Source organism: Gossypium hirsutum, chromosome D11 (assembly GCF_007990345.1).
Source record: "Gossypium hirsutum isolate 1008001.06 chromosome D11, Gossypium_hirsutum_v2.1, whole genome shotgun sequence".
In the NCBI taxonomy this organism is placed as follows: Eukaryota; Viridiplantae; Streptophyta; class Magnoliopsida; order Malvales; family Malvaceae; genus Gossypium; species Gossypium hirsutum.
The window spans coordinates 5,132,719-5,148,031 of NC_053447.1; the positions used below are offsets into that span (position 1 = coordinate 5,132,719).

Here is a 15,313-nt window from a genome sequence, read left to right on the forward strand (position 1 = left end):
CTGTATCTCACAAGAATAGACCAGTATCATCTTCTTGGCAGTCCACTTGGTCATCTCCATTCGCCCCCTATCTATTTTTTTTATTGTTCAATAAAAAAAAGACTCATATCTAAGATAATTATATGAAGGGACGGAATTAAATAAATTGTAAAAACCTGCAGCAACTTTAGAGGTGCAGTAGGTTTCTTCATAACACTCAAACCACGAGAGAGAACTAAATGAAAGTGTCAGGGTTCATCAGGTACCCCCATACCTTCTACCTAATACACTCTTTCACTTTAACTGATTTCCTATGTTAGCTTTAGATTCATATACACACGTATGTATTTGTAAAAGTGGGATAAGGTGGAATAATAAAAAGGATTTCTTTTTCATGGATATTTTAAGAAAGGAAATAAAGATATACGACATCAGAGTATATATACTTTTTGACAATGATTTAGGTATTTAATAGTGGTAAATTTTAAAGCATGTAGGTAAGTTCCCCAACACAAGATAAAATGCTACTGGTGAAATTATATATATTTTATTGTACATATAGATTAATTTTATCAGAGTTGGTAATTATTTTTTTCATAATACCGTGATCAAAATTTAAATCCAAATCGTCCCATTGTACTCGGTATTTATTAATAAAATATGTAAATCATTATGTATACTGAATTGAATAAAAGTTTTAAACTGCGTTGTATTTATGTGTTGTTGATGGTACAAATTACAAACATTAATGTAAGGGTCCTACAAGAGAAGATATAATGGAAAATCAACAAGTTCATTAATTTGATGAAGCTAAATTAGTGAGGAAACAAAGACTTCTTGATTCTTGGAATGGGTAGAAATCTTTTTGATGCATCACTACATTAGGTCATGTAATTAGACTGTCCCATTGATTTGAAAGCATGTTTTGGGTTTGGACCCCATTTTTAGTGTAGAGGGAAAGTTAAAACCATGATCACATGATTTCCTTTTCCATGATCTGTGAAATCTGCAAGTCTTGATGAGAAGCTTCAACCCCCCCCCCAAGTCCCATCTTCCTATCACTTGCAAATTTAGGGTCAAAGGTGTATTTTACAACACAATATTGAAACATTATTAGAAGAAAGGAGTGTAAAAATAAAGAAGAATGGCATTTAAGAGGACAATTAAATTTTACCCATTACAGGCCCTCTCACCGTACGGTCTCACATTACCATTTTCGTGAAGTTCTGAAAAAAAATAAGACTTCAAATCAATTTGCAGCTTTTGATCTTATATTTTCCCCTAGATTGCCAGTTTATATATCACGAGCATCCCATGCACTATATTACACTTTCAACTTCAAAATAAATAATTTGATAAAAGGTTTCCAAATTGTCTGATATTGCACCGAATAGGGTCACATTAATTAACCCACATAAAACATCATCTAGATATTTAGTTAAAAATAATCTCATATATTTCACCTTATGTAATTATAATGTATACATCTGTTAAAAATATAATATAGCACGGTCAACACCTTTTCAAAATTATACATGTAACTTTATAATTGGTTGGACCGTTTAATTTTATTTATATATTATTAAATAAGTTTATGTAAATGTCACGAGGCTAGACCTTTAGTCTCGCAAACCGTGCGGCCTTAGGCGATCCATTTGCTCCAAAACTCGCCTAAGTCAGCTTTTACGCCCAAAAGTGAGGATTCCTTAGAACTCCTCCGAGGCACCAATTTGTATAGCGGAAGCGATTTTGCCAAAAGAAGCTACAAAAGAACAACAGAAAGAGCGCTCGCAATGTGTTTGAGTAAATGCTCTCAATTCTTATTCACAAAGAATAATGAACAATTCAGGAGTGAGTACAAATGAGGGGGAGGCTCTCTATTTATAGTTGAGCTCCCCCAAAACCGACGGTCAAGATACATTTACATCGACGGATGAGATTTAACCATATCCCTTAATTTTAGGGATTTACAAGATAAGCCTTATCAAATCTAATCTAATCTTTACAAGATAAGATTCCCTCTATCTTCTAAGATCAGTTACCATATTAGCCTAAGTTGCCATCTCTTCATTATTGGGCCAACCAGGCTCAATCTGACAGGCTTGTCCAATATCGCTTTGAATCGGGCCAGTTCTTATGGGCAAAATGATCCCTATCTGAGCAACAGACCTCCATTGGATGCATTTGGTACGCTGATCACGGGCTTTGAACTGCAGCCCGTGACATAAACATATAACTTGGGGAAAATGCTAATATATACTACTGTGAATCTCCCTAAATGAAATAAAAATATTTGATTTAAATGGTGAGAATAATTAAATAAAGAGTAGTAGTTAAATTAGGAAGTTAAAATATACTCTTCTTTAATGAACTAAATTTATAGTAAGTGTAATTGAAGATAAATTATTTTAATATTTATACTAATTTATTTTTATAAGTGAAATAATTATTGAGATTATTAAATAATTTAATGGTATTGTAAAATATAAATAAATTAAAGAAAAAAAATACATAGACGAAGAAAGGAAGGAACTCATAAGATAACTTGCGAGGTGTGCAAGGGAGAAGAATTGCAATCATATCATTTTCATTTTAATTGATGTATAATTTAATATTAATTAAATAATAATTAATTTAAATAATGTTTAATAATAATTAATTAATATTACTTATTCTTAATACGTTCAACTATAATTTTCAATTTTTTTTATATTTTATATTTAATTTGATTATTAATTCTTTTAAATGAGTTGAATTATTTTTTTAATAAAAATATTAATTAAAATTTCTTTAACGATGTTGGCATGGCAACTCGTATGGTAACTTACATGCACTTATATTGACATGATAAAATTAAAGCACAATAATAAATTTAGCTCACAATGTTTATAGATATATATTTTGGTTAATTTGACTCTTTTTTAGTTTTAAGACTAATTTGGTAATTAACCTTTTAAAAAGAGTCAAATAATTTTCTTTAACGAAAATACTGGCTAAACCATTAATTTTTTTAAAATATTGGCATGGCAACCCGTATGGTTTCACGTGCAAGCCCATTTTTGACATTTTTAGGGCTTTAGGCAAAACAATAAAATGGGGTTTTATGTTCCTTAAAAGTTGGAGAAATTTTTTTAGGTCCTTGAAAAGTTGGTAAACAAAAATTTTAGGCCCTGAAAAGCTAATTTTTTTTGGGACCCTTGAAAAGTTGGTAAATTCTTTTTTTGACTTTTAAAAGTTAAAATTTTTTTTGGCCCCCTTAAAAATTAGAAAACAATATTTTGGACCCTTTTCAGCCTTGAGTCCTGGGCTCCTACACCTCCAGACGACCCCCAGAGCCAGGCTTGTTCACGTGTACTTCATGTTATCATAACACTGTTTGTCTTATATATCGTGTTAACAAATAATTTAAAATTTAGAAAAATATTTAAATATAAAATCCATAAAAATTAAAAAGCAATTAAAAATAAGTACACGTGAATTGTCACGTGGGCTTCCATGTTTAAAAATTTAATGTTGTAGTCAGTATTTCCATTGATAAAACATTAGCTCGACCTTTTTAAAAGGTTGATAGTCAAAGTTGACTATTTTCAAAAGGTTGAGGGACAAATTTATGTGAAAAAAGAATAAGGGTCAAATTGACAAAAATGTAAACGTTAATGGCTAAATTTGTCATTATGCCTAAAATTAATGAAATTTTTTATTTAGTCTTAGCTTAGTTGATATCGGAACAATTAAGAAAATGTGAGTTTGAGTACGATTAAATGCATAGTTTCCTCCAATCTAATGGTGGAGAGAGGTTTTGGGGAGAAATAAGCTTTATGTAAAAGGAAATAGGTAAAAAGATATATCCGGTTCGTTCAATTTCAATATTGAGTAAATTAGTCATTCTCAAAGAAATTGGAACAATTTAATTTTTATCTATTTTGAAAATGAGCAATTAAAGAAAGTTACTCATGGGTCTATGTTTTCCATCAATTGTACATAACTTTTTAGTGAAAAATTCACATCTACTACAATGTAAAAGCATAAGTGATCATTAAAAAAAAGAGAGTATAATTGCAAGCACAAAAGTGTATATATTATCTTTATCTAATTCAGAAATTTGTAAAATAAAATTTGTGGCTCCCAATTTCTAAAGTAAAATATTGCATTATAGAAAAGCTATAATTGCAGGCATAAAAGTAGAGATGCACGTTATAGTTCATGTGAGACACCCTTTTTTCCCTCAATATCATGTCAATTACAGTGCCGTCATTTGTTTTTTTCCTTTCTCCTACAAATGATTTTCAGTTGGAAAATTAAAATTCACAAAGCTCTCTACTACCATAATTTTTTCTAGTATCAAAATTTAAACTTTTGAGATACTAAAATTTTGATAATGACCATATCTGTTTTTTTTGAGCTTTTCAATTCATAAATAAGAGGATAATAAGCTTCAGCGCACTTAAACCCATATCCTCCTGCATTGATAACAATGATCAATAATCAAACTAAGATTCAATCGACAATTAAATGTTGAGTTTATATCATAAAAATTAAGTAAATCTTTAATGGTTTCTGAAAAAGTATTCATTTCACAATTTTAATTTCATTAAAAATATCGTTTAAAGAAAAAGGACAATTCTTTGGCCACCAACGAAAAGACACTTTACCTTCATGTTTTAAAAAATTAAAAGTAATTTAAAACATGTTCTAAGTTAATAACTAATCTGCATTTTATCTATTTCTATCATTCAATACATTTTTTTATTGATTTTATTTTCTCAAGTAAAGTTTATTGTGGATTATGAAGCACATTAAAAATAAGTTATTACTTTTTCCCATTGATAATTTTTAAAATTTATCAAATAACCTAATTAATTTTAAAAAAACCCCTTAATGGTAAGAAATTAGGGTGAGCGTTCAATCGAATCGAGTGGAAAAATTTGAAATTGATCGAGTTCACGAGTCCTATTTTATCATCCTAACTTGATTTGAAAATTTTTCGAATTGAGTAGAGTGCAATGAAATTTGAGTTGAGTCGAATCGAGTTAAATTGTTGGAGTTAAATTAAAAAAATTAAACATGTTAGTTTAAAATCTTATTACAATATAACTAATTTTATGTTAGAGCACATAAATTTGAAACCAGAAGCGAATCTAGGGGGCAGGCAGGGGCCTCGGCCCCCCTAAAATGTAAAAATTCTATTTAAGCCCTTAAAATTTTAAAAATATTTTAAAATAGTAAAGGTAAAATTGTACTTTGCCCCCCTAAAATTATAAAAATTCGATTTAATTCTTTAAAAATTATAAAGATATAGACTATAAAAAAATAAAAAATTTCATTCGGCCCCCTAAAAAATTATTCTGGCTTCGCCCCTACTTGAAATCGTACATAGTTGAAATAAGATAAAAATATAGTTTAGTATTATAAACTTGAATAATTAATTAACTTATTTAGAATCTGAAATTGTTATTTTAAAAAATTTTGAAATTTCTTTATATATTATTTATAATTTTTTAAAAATTTTTATATGATTTTTAAAAATATAAATTTTTAAATTTTTTTTTGTAATTTTTGTTGAGAGAAACCAATTTGCTTATTTTCAAAATTAACAGGAATCAAATGGGTATTTACACCAATTCGTTATTCGAATTATTTGAATTGTAAAATTTAAATAGAGTTGGACTCGAATTTGAGTTGACTCTAATAACTCAAACAACTCCATTAAATTTTTTTCCATTGTTTCGAATTGAATCAAGTTTTCCTTACTCTTGTAAGAAATAATTGATGCAAGTAATGATGCAGACCAAACCACAAAGGCTGCACTGTTTCTTGAAGCCCATATCTCTGGCCCACATATTTTTAATGAATGAAGCCCACTTATATAACCCACAACCACTGTGGTTTCATTTTTTTTTCTTCCAATTATTAACTTTTTATATAGATAAAAACAGGTGGTGTTTATATCATTATTTCTGTTTTGGGAGTTGGTTCCCCATTTATTTTGGTTGAATCATATGCTATAAGAGAATTCATATATATTTTCTTTGTAATAATCATGTTTATTTGTTATTTTTTCTTATTATTTTTTTCATAAAATAATTTTTTATCTAATATTATCAAATCTTAAAAACATATAATTCGATATAGTATATTTAAAATTCTAATATCAAGTCGCAAAGTATGGTGTGATGATATCTCATATCATTTTTTAATCACATGGGTGAGGTTCGATCATTGGTCATGAGAATATAGTACATTTTGTAACTAGTCATTACCTTTTTAGAAAGCTTCTATAATAAAAAAATTAATCGCTACAGCTAACGATTGATATCTTAATTTCAAAAAAAAAATCGAATATCAAAATGCCCCAACAGCAATTTTTGTTGAGTTTTTTTTGCATGTCTTATCAGATGGGCTAATTTTGTGTATTTATATTATATGATCATTGGTAATAGATGTGATGTGTTAGGTAAGTTTTCATACATAATGACATGTACATTGAGTATACTTAAAGTGTATTTGCATACATAAGTTTGCATCATGTATAAGCGAACCCATATTACATGCCTTTATCTAGGCTTCGCCCATGTACGAATCTATACAATGTGTGGATCAAGACACGATAGATGAGCAAGCCAATTAAACTATAGTTTCATTACTTAAAACATATATATAACTAATTTGATCACCTCCTGTACTTGAAACACGTACTCAGAAATGATTATTCCCCGTATCCACACCTCTTTTGGATTCATTGAAGGATTGGTTTTATATTTGGTTAATGCTCCATCAACTTCGGAATAAAGTTGGTAGTAAAAAGGGGAAGTGGGAAATAAATTTAAAGGAGAGTGAAAGTAAAAGAAAATAATGAGAGGGGGGCAGTGGCCCTCGGCCTCGACCTACACCCCCCAAGCCCATCATGTCAAGCTTTCGGTGCTCTTTCAATGATGTTCTACAGAATCCAGGCGCATGCACACATTTTTATTTCTCTAAATAATCAAAAATAAATTATTATTCTCATCGTTAAAGAATCCTTTTCACAATCTCCGACATTGTAGTTGGTAATTAGACTTTTATTGTCATCACAGTCTAACAGGAGCAATTGATCATATCTATGATACTTTTCTAATACTATCCGTTTAACGCTTTTTATTGTGTATATTTCTCATCTATCAAGGTTTATGATGGTCATCATATGCAACTGTTAAAACGATGATTTCGTCTTCATTTTCTTTTTCTATTTATACTTCACTGTTATGGTTTCACAAGTCGTGTTATCATTTTTGCTAATTTTTATAATTGGATCTTGAGAAATTCCATTTCCTAATAATACATCTATAAAGAATTATAACAAAATCGTATCATTACAATGCACAAATACATTAAAACGAGAACATATTTAAATCTAAACCAAAATAAATGTAAATATAATTAACGTGATCTACTGATATGAGACTCAATCTTCAAATCTCAGATGCAATATACTACAAAATAGAGCTTGAATGCAAGCCTTTTTTAACACTCTACCTATGTTTCAGATGCAACAAATAACCACATTGATATTGTTTCCCAATTGTATTTCCTATATTATAAACGGGTTAACAGTTCATAAGTCATAACTTATTGATGCTATTTTAATTTTTCTTTTTAGGGCTTTAACTTTCATTTTTTTTATATTTTTTATATTTGTTTTATAATTTATATTCAGAATTTGTGATTGTTTATTCTAATAATATCATCTTCAAGATTCGAACTTCATTATCCATTTAAAAATACAACATGTCTTACTATTATGCTTAATATTTTTTTTACTTCTATTTTATTACATATTAAAAACCCATTATATCATCTTACCTGAATTTTTTAATAAATTATAAGAGAAGAATAAAGTTGGAATAACTCAAACCCAAAAATTAGATGGCTAATGTGTTAGACTTTTTGGCCTATAACTACCCGTGGACGACATCTTCTTACGCAACCGCCGGATAATATACGTAGGATGCTGGATGATGAGAATGATGTGGCCAGCAGCTTGAGATCATGGTTTATTTCTCTTTTATACCAAATTTTTAAAAAAAATTATATTAATATAATATTTTATGTTATTTCGTAATTTTTAGGTTAATGAATTCTTTCAATTAATTTGTAGTTGGTATTTTATAAATTTTAGAATTTAGCTACGCATTTTCTTTATGAATTAGTATTAAATATTTTCATATTCCAATAATACATTAATTTTCGTCTTTAACTTTTTTTTATTAATTAAAAAAAAAAGGACAAGAAGTCAAAAGTGGAGCGAATACCAAACCTTTTTGCCAATAAAATCAAAAGTGAACCAAACAATATTTCCACAAAAATAGCAATTAAAAATAAGATTTAAAAAAAAAGCATAAAAATTCGGCTTCCACAAATCTAAGGTCCACGGATTTCCTAACCATTGAAATGATGCAATCAAGACCGACCGACCGAACCCCCAGTGGGCCCCCCAACCCTTTCTCATTCTACGCATTTATTTCTATCAGTCTAATCTCCACCGCTCATTTTTCATCTCCTTATTATTAACGTCATTTATGACTTTCATCCTACTGCTCATATTTCAAATGTCAAAATCTGAACTACACGCGCCTAGAGATGCCCCCAATTCCAATACCTCACTCACCTTTGACCAACGACTCAGAAAAGCGAAAAAAAATGAAAAGAAGAATTTTCTATAAAGAGCTAATTCTACAGTTGGTCCTCAAACTTTAGGCATTATATCATGTTGACCTCAATTTTTGAAAAATGTAACCATTAAATTTTAATTTCAAAGTTTAACATTAATGTAGAGAGATTATTCTATGATCCTTTTCATCATATCATCTATGATCTCGTCTAATGAGAAAAGATACATCATATTTTTTTCACATCATATGTACATTTGGACAAAACTTCTAAATAAAAAGTGATGTGTCTTTTGTTAATTGGACGAAATTATAGACGATATGATGGAAAGGGCCATAAAATAATTTCTCCATTAAACAATTTTTCTTTCATTTTTTTAAATAAATTAACTATATACTATAGGATGATTAATTTATCATGATACTTTTAACCATTCACTGATGAGAAAATTGTTATAATTTTCGAAAAAAAGGTTATATTTTAAAATTGAGTGACTAGAATGTGAACGTTCCAAAGTTTGGGGACTACTTATGATATTTACTACTAAAAAGCAATTAATGACGTCAGTCATCCTTTGACTACTTCTCTCTCTTCCTTTAAACCCGCACCCCACGCTACCTCTCCCACCTTCAACTTCTAATTCTTTTTTTATTTTCTTTCACTTTCTCTCTGAAATTTCCTCGTTCTTTTCTCTCATTTTCTTGCCGTCCAAACGAGTAAAAGAAAAAAAAAACAATGAGAAAAGACGATTTGTACATTACGATTCCGAGTTTTTTTCGGTGTCCGATATCGTTGGACGTGATGAAATCTCCAGTGAGCTTGTGCACGGGCGTAACGTACGACCGAGCTAGCATCCAACGGTGGCTAGACAGTGGCAACAACACGTGCCCGGCCACGATGCAAGTTCTTCAAAGCAAAGAAATCGTTCCGAACCGGAACTTACAACGACTCATTCAGATGTGGTCCGATTCAGTCGCTCGACGTCAAGTCGACGCCGAATCGGCGGCTCCCAGCTCAGTTGTTGTTCCCTCTCAAGATCAGGTCAAACTCTTGGTCAAACAGCTCGACAAAAATTGTTCTTCGTCTTTGGCGAAAATAGTTTGTTTCGCTGGAGAATCGGAGGAGAACCGCGAATTCCTCGCAAGAATGGACGGGTTTTTGAACGCGGTGTTTGATTTCATGAGGAATGCGGAATCGGATATCAAATTAATCGAACAAGTTGTTTCGATTTTGGATTTAATACAAAGCAAAATTCAGGACAAGAAGCCGTTGTTGGAATCAAATTGCTTGTCAACGATTCTTCTCGTTCTACAACGAGGAACTTCAGATTCGCAAATCCAGTCGCTTCGATTACTGGAGTCAATTGCGATCGATGGAGAATCGAAGCTCAAAATCGCCGAGAAAGAGGGATTACTACTCGAATTAGTGAACTCGTTAAGTAAAGAGAAGGATGAAAGGTTGATCGAGGCGAGCTTATCTTGTTTGAGCGCAATCACAAAGCCCAAAAGAGTGAAAACCAAACTAATCCAGTATCGAACCATTCCAGAACTAAAGAACCTCTTATCAGAACCAAACATGAGCGTTTCGATAATCGAGAAATCACTAAAACTGCTGGAAACGTTATCGTTTTGCAAAGAAGGGAGAGTGGAGATACGGCATGATTCGAACTTGTTACAAGCGATTGTGCAGAAAGTGTTGAAAGTGTCGAGCAAAGCGACGGAGCATGCAGTGACTGTACTTTGGAGCGTTTGTTGTTTGTTTAGAGAGGAGAAAGCGCAAGAAGCAGTGGTGGGTTGTAGTAACGGGCTGACCAAGTTTTTGTTGCTGATGCAAAGCGATTGTTCTTCAGCCACTAGGCAAATGTCGGCGGATTTGCTAAAGCTTTTTCGGGTAAATTCCAACTCTTGTTTGTCAAGTTACGATACTAAGACTACCCATATTATGCCCTGTTGATGAATTTTGCTTCAGCTTTCTCTGTTCTTTTTTTTTCCTTCGAAGGGGGGAAATTACCCAAATGTTGTAAATCGTTAGAAAATTTTGTTAGATCAAATTACCCAAGAATATTGAATGAATCAATTTGGTTTTCGTATGCTTGTTTGTTGGTGCAAACGACAGTAATGAAGAATGACCCGTCGTTGCCGGGTTCTTGTATTGTCTGTAGCAGTAGCTAATATTTGCTGACTGGAAAATCAACTTGCATCAGATGTGAGACCTTGCACTATCGAACACTTGAAAAAAAACAATAGCTATTCACGTATACAATTTTTAAATATTAACTTATATTTTTAAAATGTGTACTTGTTTAACTTTTCTTTTGCATCCCGCACTCCTTTATTTTTTCTATATATATTTACTATTCATAAATTTTAAAATCTCAACTAATTAAACATATACTTAAATTTATACCCTTTTAATCAACTAAGTTAATATATTTTTTTATATTTTTAAAATGTGTACGTTGAGTTGACCACTGTACGCTTTTTTAACTCATAATCCTTAAAATTAGATTAAATTTATTTATAATATGAGGAAGTTATTACTTGTAATTTAGTGGGAAGTATGATAATCGGTTGGGTAATGTTGGGTCAAAGTGTACATGTCTCACGTGACCCTTTTATTGGAGTCGGGGGTGAGATGATGACTATTATTGTTGAGTATTTCAGATCGGAATATTGCTATTTTTTTAGTTTAATTTAATCCTTAAGTTTTTTGCTCTACATTAATTTTAATATTTGAAGTTTTTATAATTTATATTTTTTAAAATTATTAAATGATGAAATACATAATTTCAAAATCTCATATTATCTGGTCTTAAAAGGTCCAAATTTGAAATTAAAGTGAATTATTAAATTATTAAATTAATAAAATTATTAAATTAAGGATTAAATATTAATTTATTCCTATGGATTTTGCGAGTGGGAGACACTACAATTGCACCATTTCTTCGGTTGGTAACTTTACAATCCCAAGAAATGTCTAGTCGTTTTTGAAGTTGATGCCCGACGTGATGGGCTTATTTATAACAATTGGATATACAATCATGATTTTTTTGAGAGTATACAGTAATGATTACTCCACAGTTTTAGGTAATATCTCAAATTAGTAATTTATTTTTTATCTGATATTTAATTTTTTTAAATTATAAGTTGACTTCGTTTTTTTAATGTATTGAATTGGTATAGATTAGAAGGGTTTAAAATTCAGTTAACCGATCTAATTTAGTCTGAGGTCGATTAATTTTTTTTGAAATTTCAATTAACTGTTAATTCAGTTTGAAATTGAATAACTAAATGAATTAATCGAACTTAATAAATAATGTTATGTATAATATGTATTAGGCTATTACTTGTTCAATTAATTTGGTCAATTCGGTCAAATGAATATCGTAAATTTATTGTTTATATGTTTTATAATTATTTAAACAAAAAATAAAAAATATAAATTTTAATTAATTCAATTATATAACTGAATTAACCAAAATATTTCAATTTGATTAACGGTTAAAGGATTTAAAAGTTCGGTTAATTCAGTTTAGTTAACCGTTTCAACCCTCTTAGTATTGACGATTAATAGCATAGTGACAAATAGTAATTTCATGTTTTAGCACACAATTTCTGTCATGTGCTAAAATATGATGTCTTAAAAGTGATTTAAGTAATATATAAATATATTAAATTTAAATAATATTAATTAGATAGAGTTTGCTTGAAAATCCCACTTGGGACTGCCCCGAGAATTTGGTGCATTCCTTGCCTTGTGAACTTTCTAACCTATTCAAATGCAATGAATGAGTGAGCGTGTGTCCTTTGACACTTCCTTTTACAATTTTTTTTTGTATATTACCAGTTTATATTTAAATAATATTTTAAATATAATATAAATACATAAATATATTTTTCTGAAATTAGAGTGGGTTGTTGGAATTATTGGAGCCACAACTCTGGAAAAGAAATGGATTGAAGCGTTTCCTGAGGAAAGAAGAAAATGAGAGCGCTATGCTGAGTGATAACATCAGATTCATAGACTATAAGGCAAACAAAATTTCCAATCACTCTCATTCATACATATTACGTAAAAGATTCCCCACTTTCGTCCATCATGGATCCTCCACTCCCATCTCATATCTATCACACCCACTTTCTTTTTTATTATTTCAGGTTTATGTTTAGGGTTTGTGATTATCTTTTTTAATAATTTTATCTTCAAAGTTCGAGTAGATATTTTCTATAAAAATGTAATATATCTTATCGGTATACCTCTATCTTTTATTCACTCAAGGTTTTGATTGCTTTAGTCAATTACATAATCGGTTCACTTGATGTAAAAATGAAACACCTTATTACACTAAAACCTATAATTTATATATATTTGAAGTGGATAAGAATTGGATTAGTATAATTAGCATAAAAAAGTTAACTCATACATAATTATTTTTATTAAAGAAGAACACTAACAATATGTCGCACCCTAAAATTTACCCATTTCCACAAGATATCCGAAATTTCTTAAAGTTGTTGGAATATCTTCAAACTTATGAATGTCCATATGGGAGAAAAGGGGAAATATTCACAATGTACTTTTACCAGAAAAATGAAATAAAAACAAATATCCATATTCTATAAAAAAGAAGAGTGAGTTGGGGTAAGAATAAATTAGGAGGGTATCTTTATTGTATCGAAATGAAAGGTAGTGGAATTAGGTGCTGTGAGTGTGAAATGACTGGTTATCCAATGTGGGTGAGTGAGCGAGTGGTAGGGGCAGATCATGCAACCATGCCCCTTTGCTTCTAGACCCACCATTCAACTTGTCCTTGTTTCATATAACATCTTATTAATTTCACAGATCATATAAACACAAAATACAAATGTGAGAATGCATATATTCTGTGTCTTTAATTTGTTGAAGATTACCTCACAATCCACTCTGAAGAGCTACTTAAGTTGACCCAAAAACCAAAAACTTAATCATTTGATTAGACAGAAAGGCTAAAGCCTACACCCCTCCTAAAATATCAGATCATTTTACCCACTCTGTTGTCATTATTTTTTTATCATCATTATGTCTTCAAATCAACACCCTCTTTTTTTTTCTTTTTTTTTCTTTTCCTTTGTCCTTTTGGAATCCTTTTTGCCCATTCTTTTCAAATTTGATCTGCCCCATCTGAGAACACTACTGCAATGTTGTTTCTCACTTTTAATTACAGCATTTGGTTTAAAATTTAAGGGTAAACTATCGGAGTCGTTATTTTAGCCATTTAATTTTTTTTATTTTAATTAAAATAATTGTTCGAATTAATTTTTTATTAAAAATTATATTAATTCACTAATAAATTGTTTATGTGATATATATTTTTTATTGAAGTTAGAAACCATAGTAACATCAACACTAATTGAATTCTCTTTAAATATTATATTGAAGAACTAATTCAAAATTTAACTAAACTCAAATTAATTAATTATAATTATAATTAAGATAAGCATAAAAATTAGGATTTAAGTTTAAAATCTTAAAAGCATCCTTGTTTTATTTCTTGTTCTATTGAACCGGGTTACCAATTCAGGCCTATTCGAAATTTAGGAGATTTTGAGAAAAAAATATTAAGCCCAAAAGTTGAGTTTTTCAATTCTAAAAAAGAAAGAACAGAAAAGTTAAAATTGGTATAATATAAAAGTTGAAGGACCTTATTTTTCTGGCTTTGAATTTTATTGGGCCAACTATTCAGCTGTAAATTCAAATAAGGCTCAGGTTTTTTATTTGTAAAGCGTTGGAGGCTCGAATTATTGACCCAGAAGCCCAACACCGATTGATGGGTTTTTTTTTTGAGATACTAAATGAAGATTACATGTAGAGGTGCTCATGGGTCGAGTTCAGGAAAAGTCTAAATATGGTATTAACATATTTTATACTTGCTCAAACACAAATCAGACTCAAATATGAGCTTAAAATTTTCTTAAATTCTCCCATATTTGTAAAAGACTAACCCAAATTCATTTTAGACCCGCTCATATTATTTAAATTTTTTTAAAAATATATTTATATTGTATATTATACTATATTATTTTAATATTTAATAGTTTTATATATTTTTTATTTATTGAAAATTTTTATATAGTCATCGTACCATTATTTTAATATTTACATTAGAGTAGTATTATATATTTAGTATAAGTTTATTTTTTGCCTAAGCCTATTTTTTAGGCCTAATATTTTTACTCAAACCCTTTTAAATTTCAAACGAACTTTTGAGTCTGGAAAAGTAACTCGGCCCATGAACAAATCTAGTTAAATGTATACTAAAAGTTCATTTCTTTCTATCTATATTGTACTTATCTCTTTTTATTAAAATTTAAACAAAAAAAAATCAAAAGATCAAATTATTTGAACCTAATCACTTGGACCGGTGTTTACAGATTAGAAGCTTCGATCATCGAGGACAGTGAAGAGAAGATGAAGAGCCAAAAGTAGAGGTAGAAATTAAGGTTTAAAGACTACTGGAGACCGATTCAATTCCCAAAAGAAAATAGGATTTGGTTTCTGGAAAGGAAATGTTTTGGGAATGGGCTCTTGAGTTTTTCATTGTCTGACGTTCAATGTTGGGAGAATCCATTTATTAGGCTATTGTTAAGTTATTTTTAACTAAGAAGGTTGTTTGTTTTTAATTTCTAATTTGTGTTGGTTTGTTACGGGT

General features: G+C 29.9%; 1 protein-coding gene across 1 annotated transcript; it reads left to right on the plus strand.

Moving 5' to 3' along the window:
• Window positions 1-9,252: 9,252 nt before the first annotated feature.
• LOC107911674 (U-box domain-containing protein 27) lies at window positions 9,253-10,714 on the plus strand. The gene has a single exon (XM_016839546.2). It carries the CDS (start codon window positions 9,361-9,363, stop codon window positions 10,576-10,578), a length of 1,218 nt encoding a protein of 405 aa, XP_016695035.2. The 5' UTR covers window positions 9,253-9,360; the 3' UTR covers window positions 10,579-10,714.
• The last annotated feature ends 4,599 nt before the right edge of the window (window positions 10,715-15,313 follow it).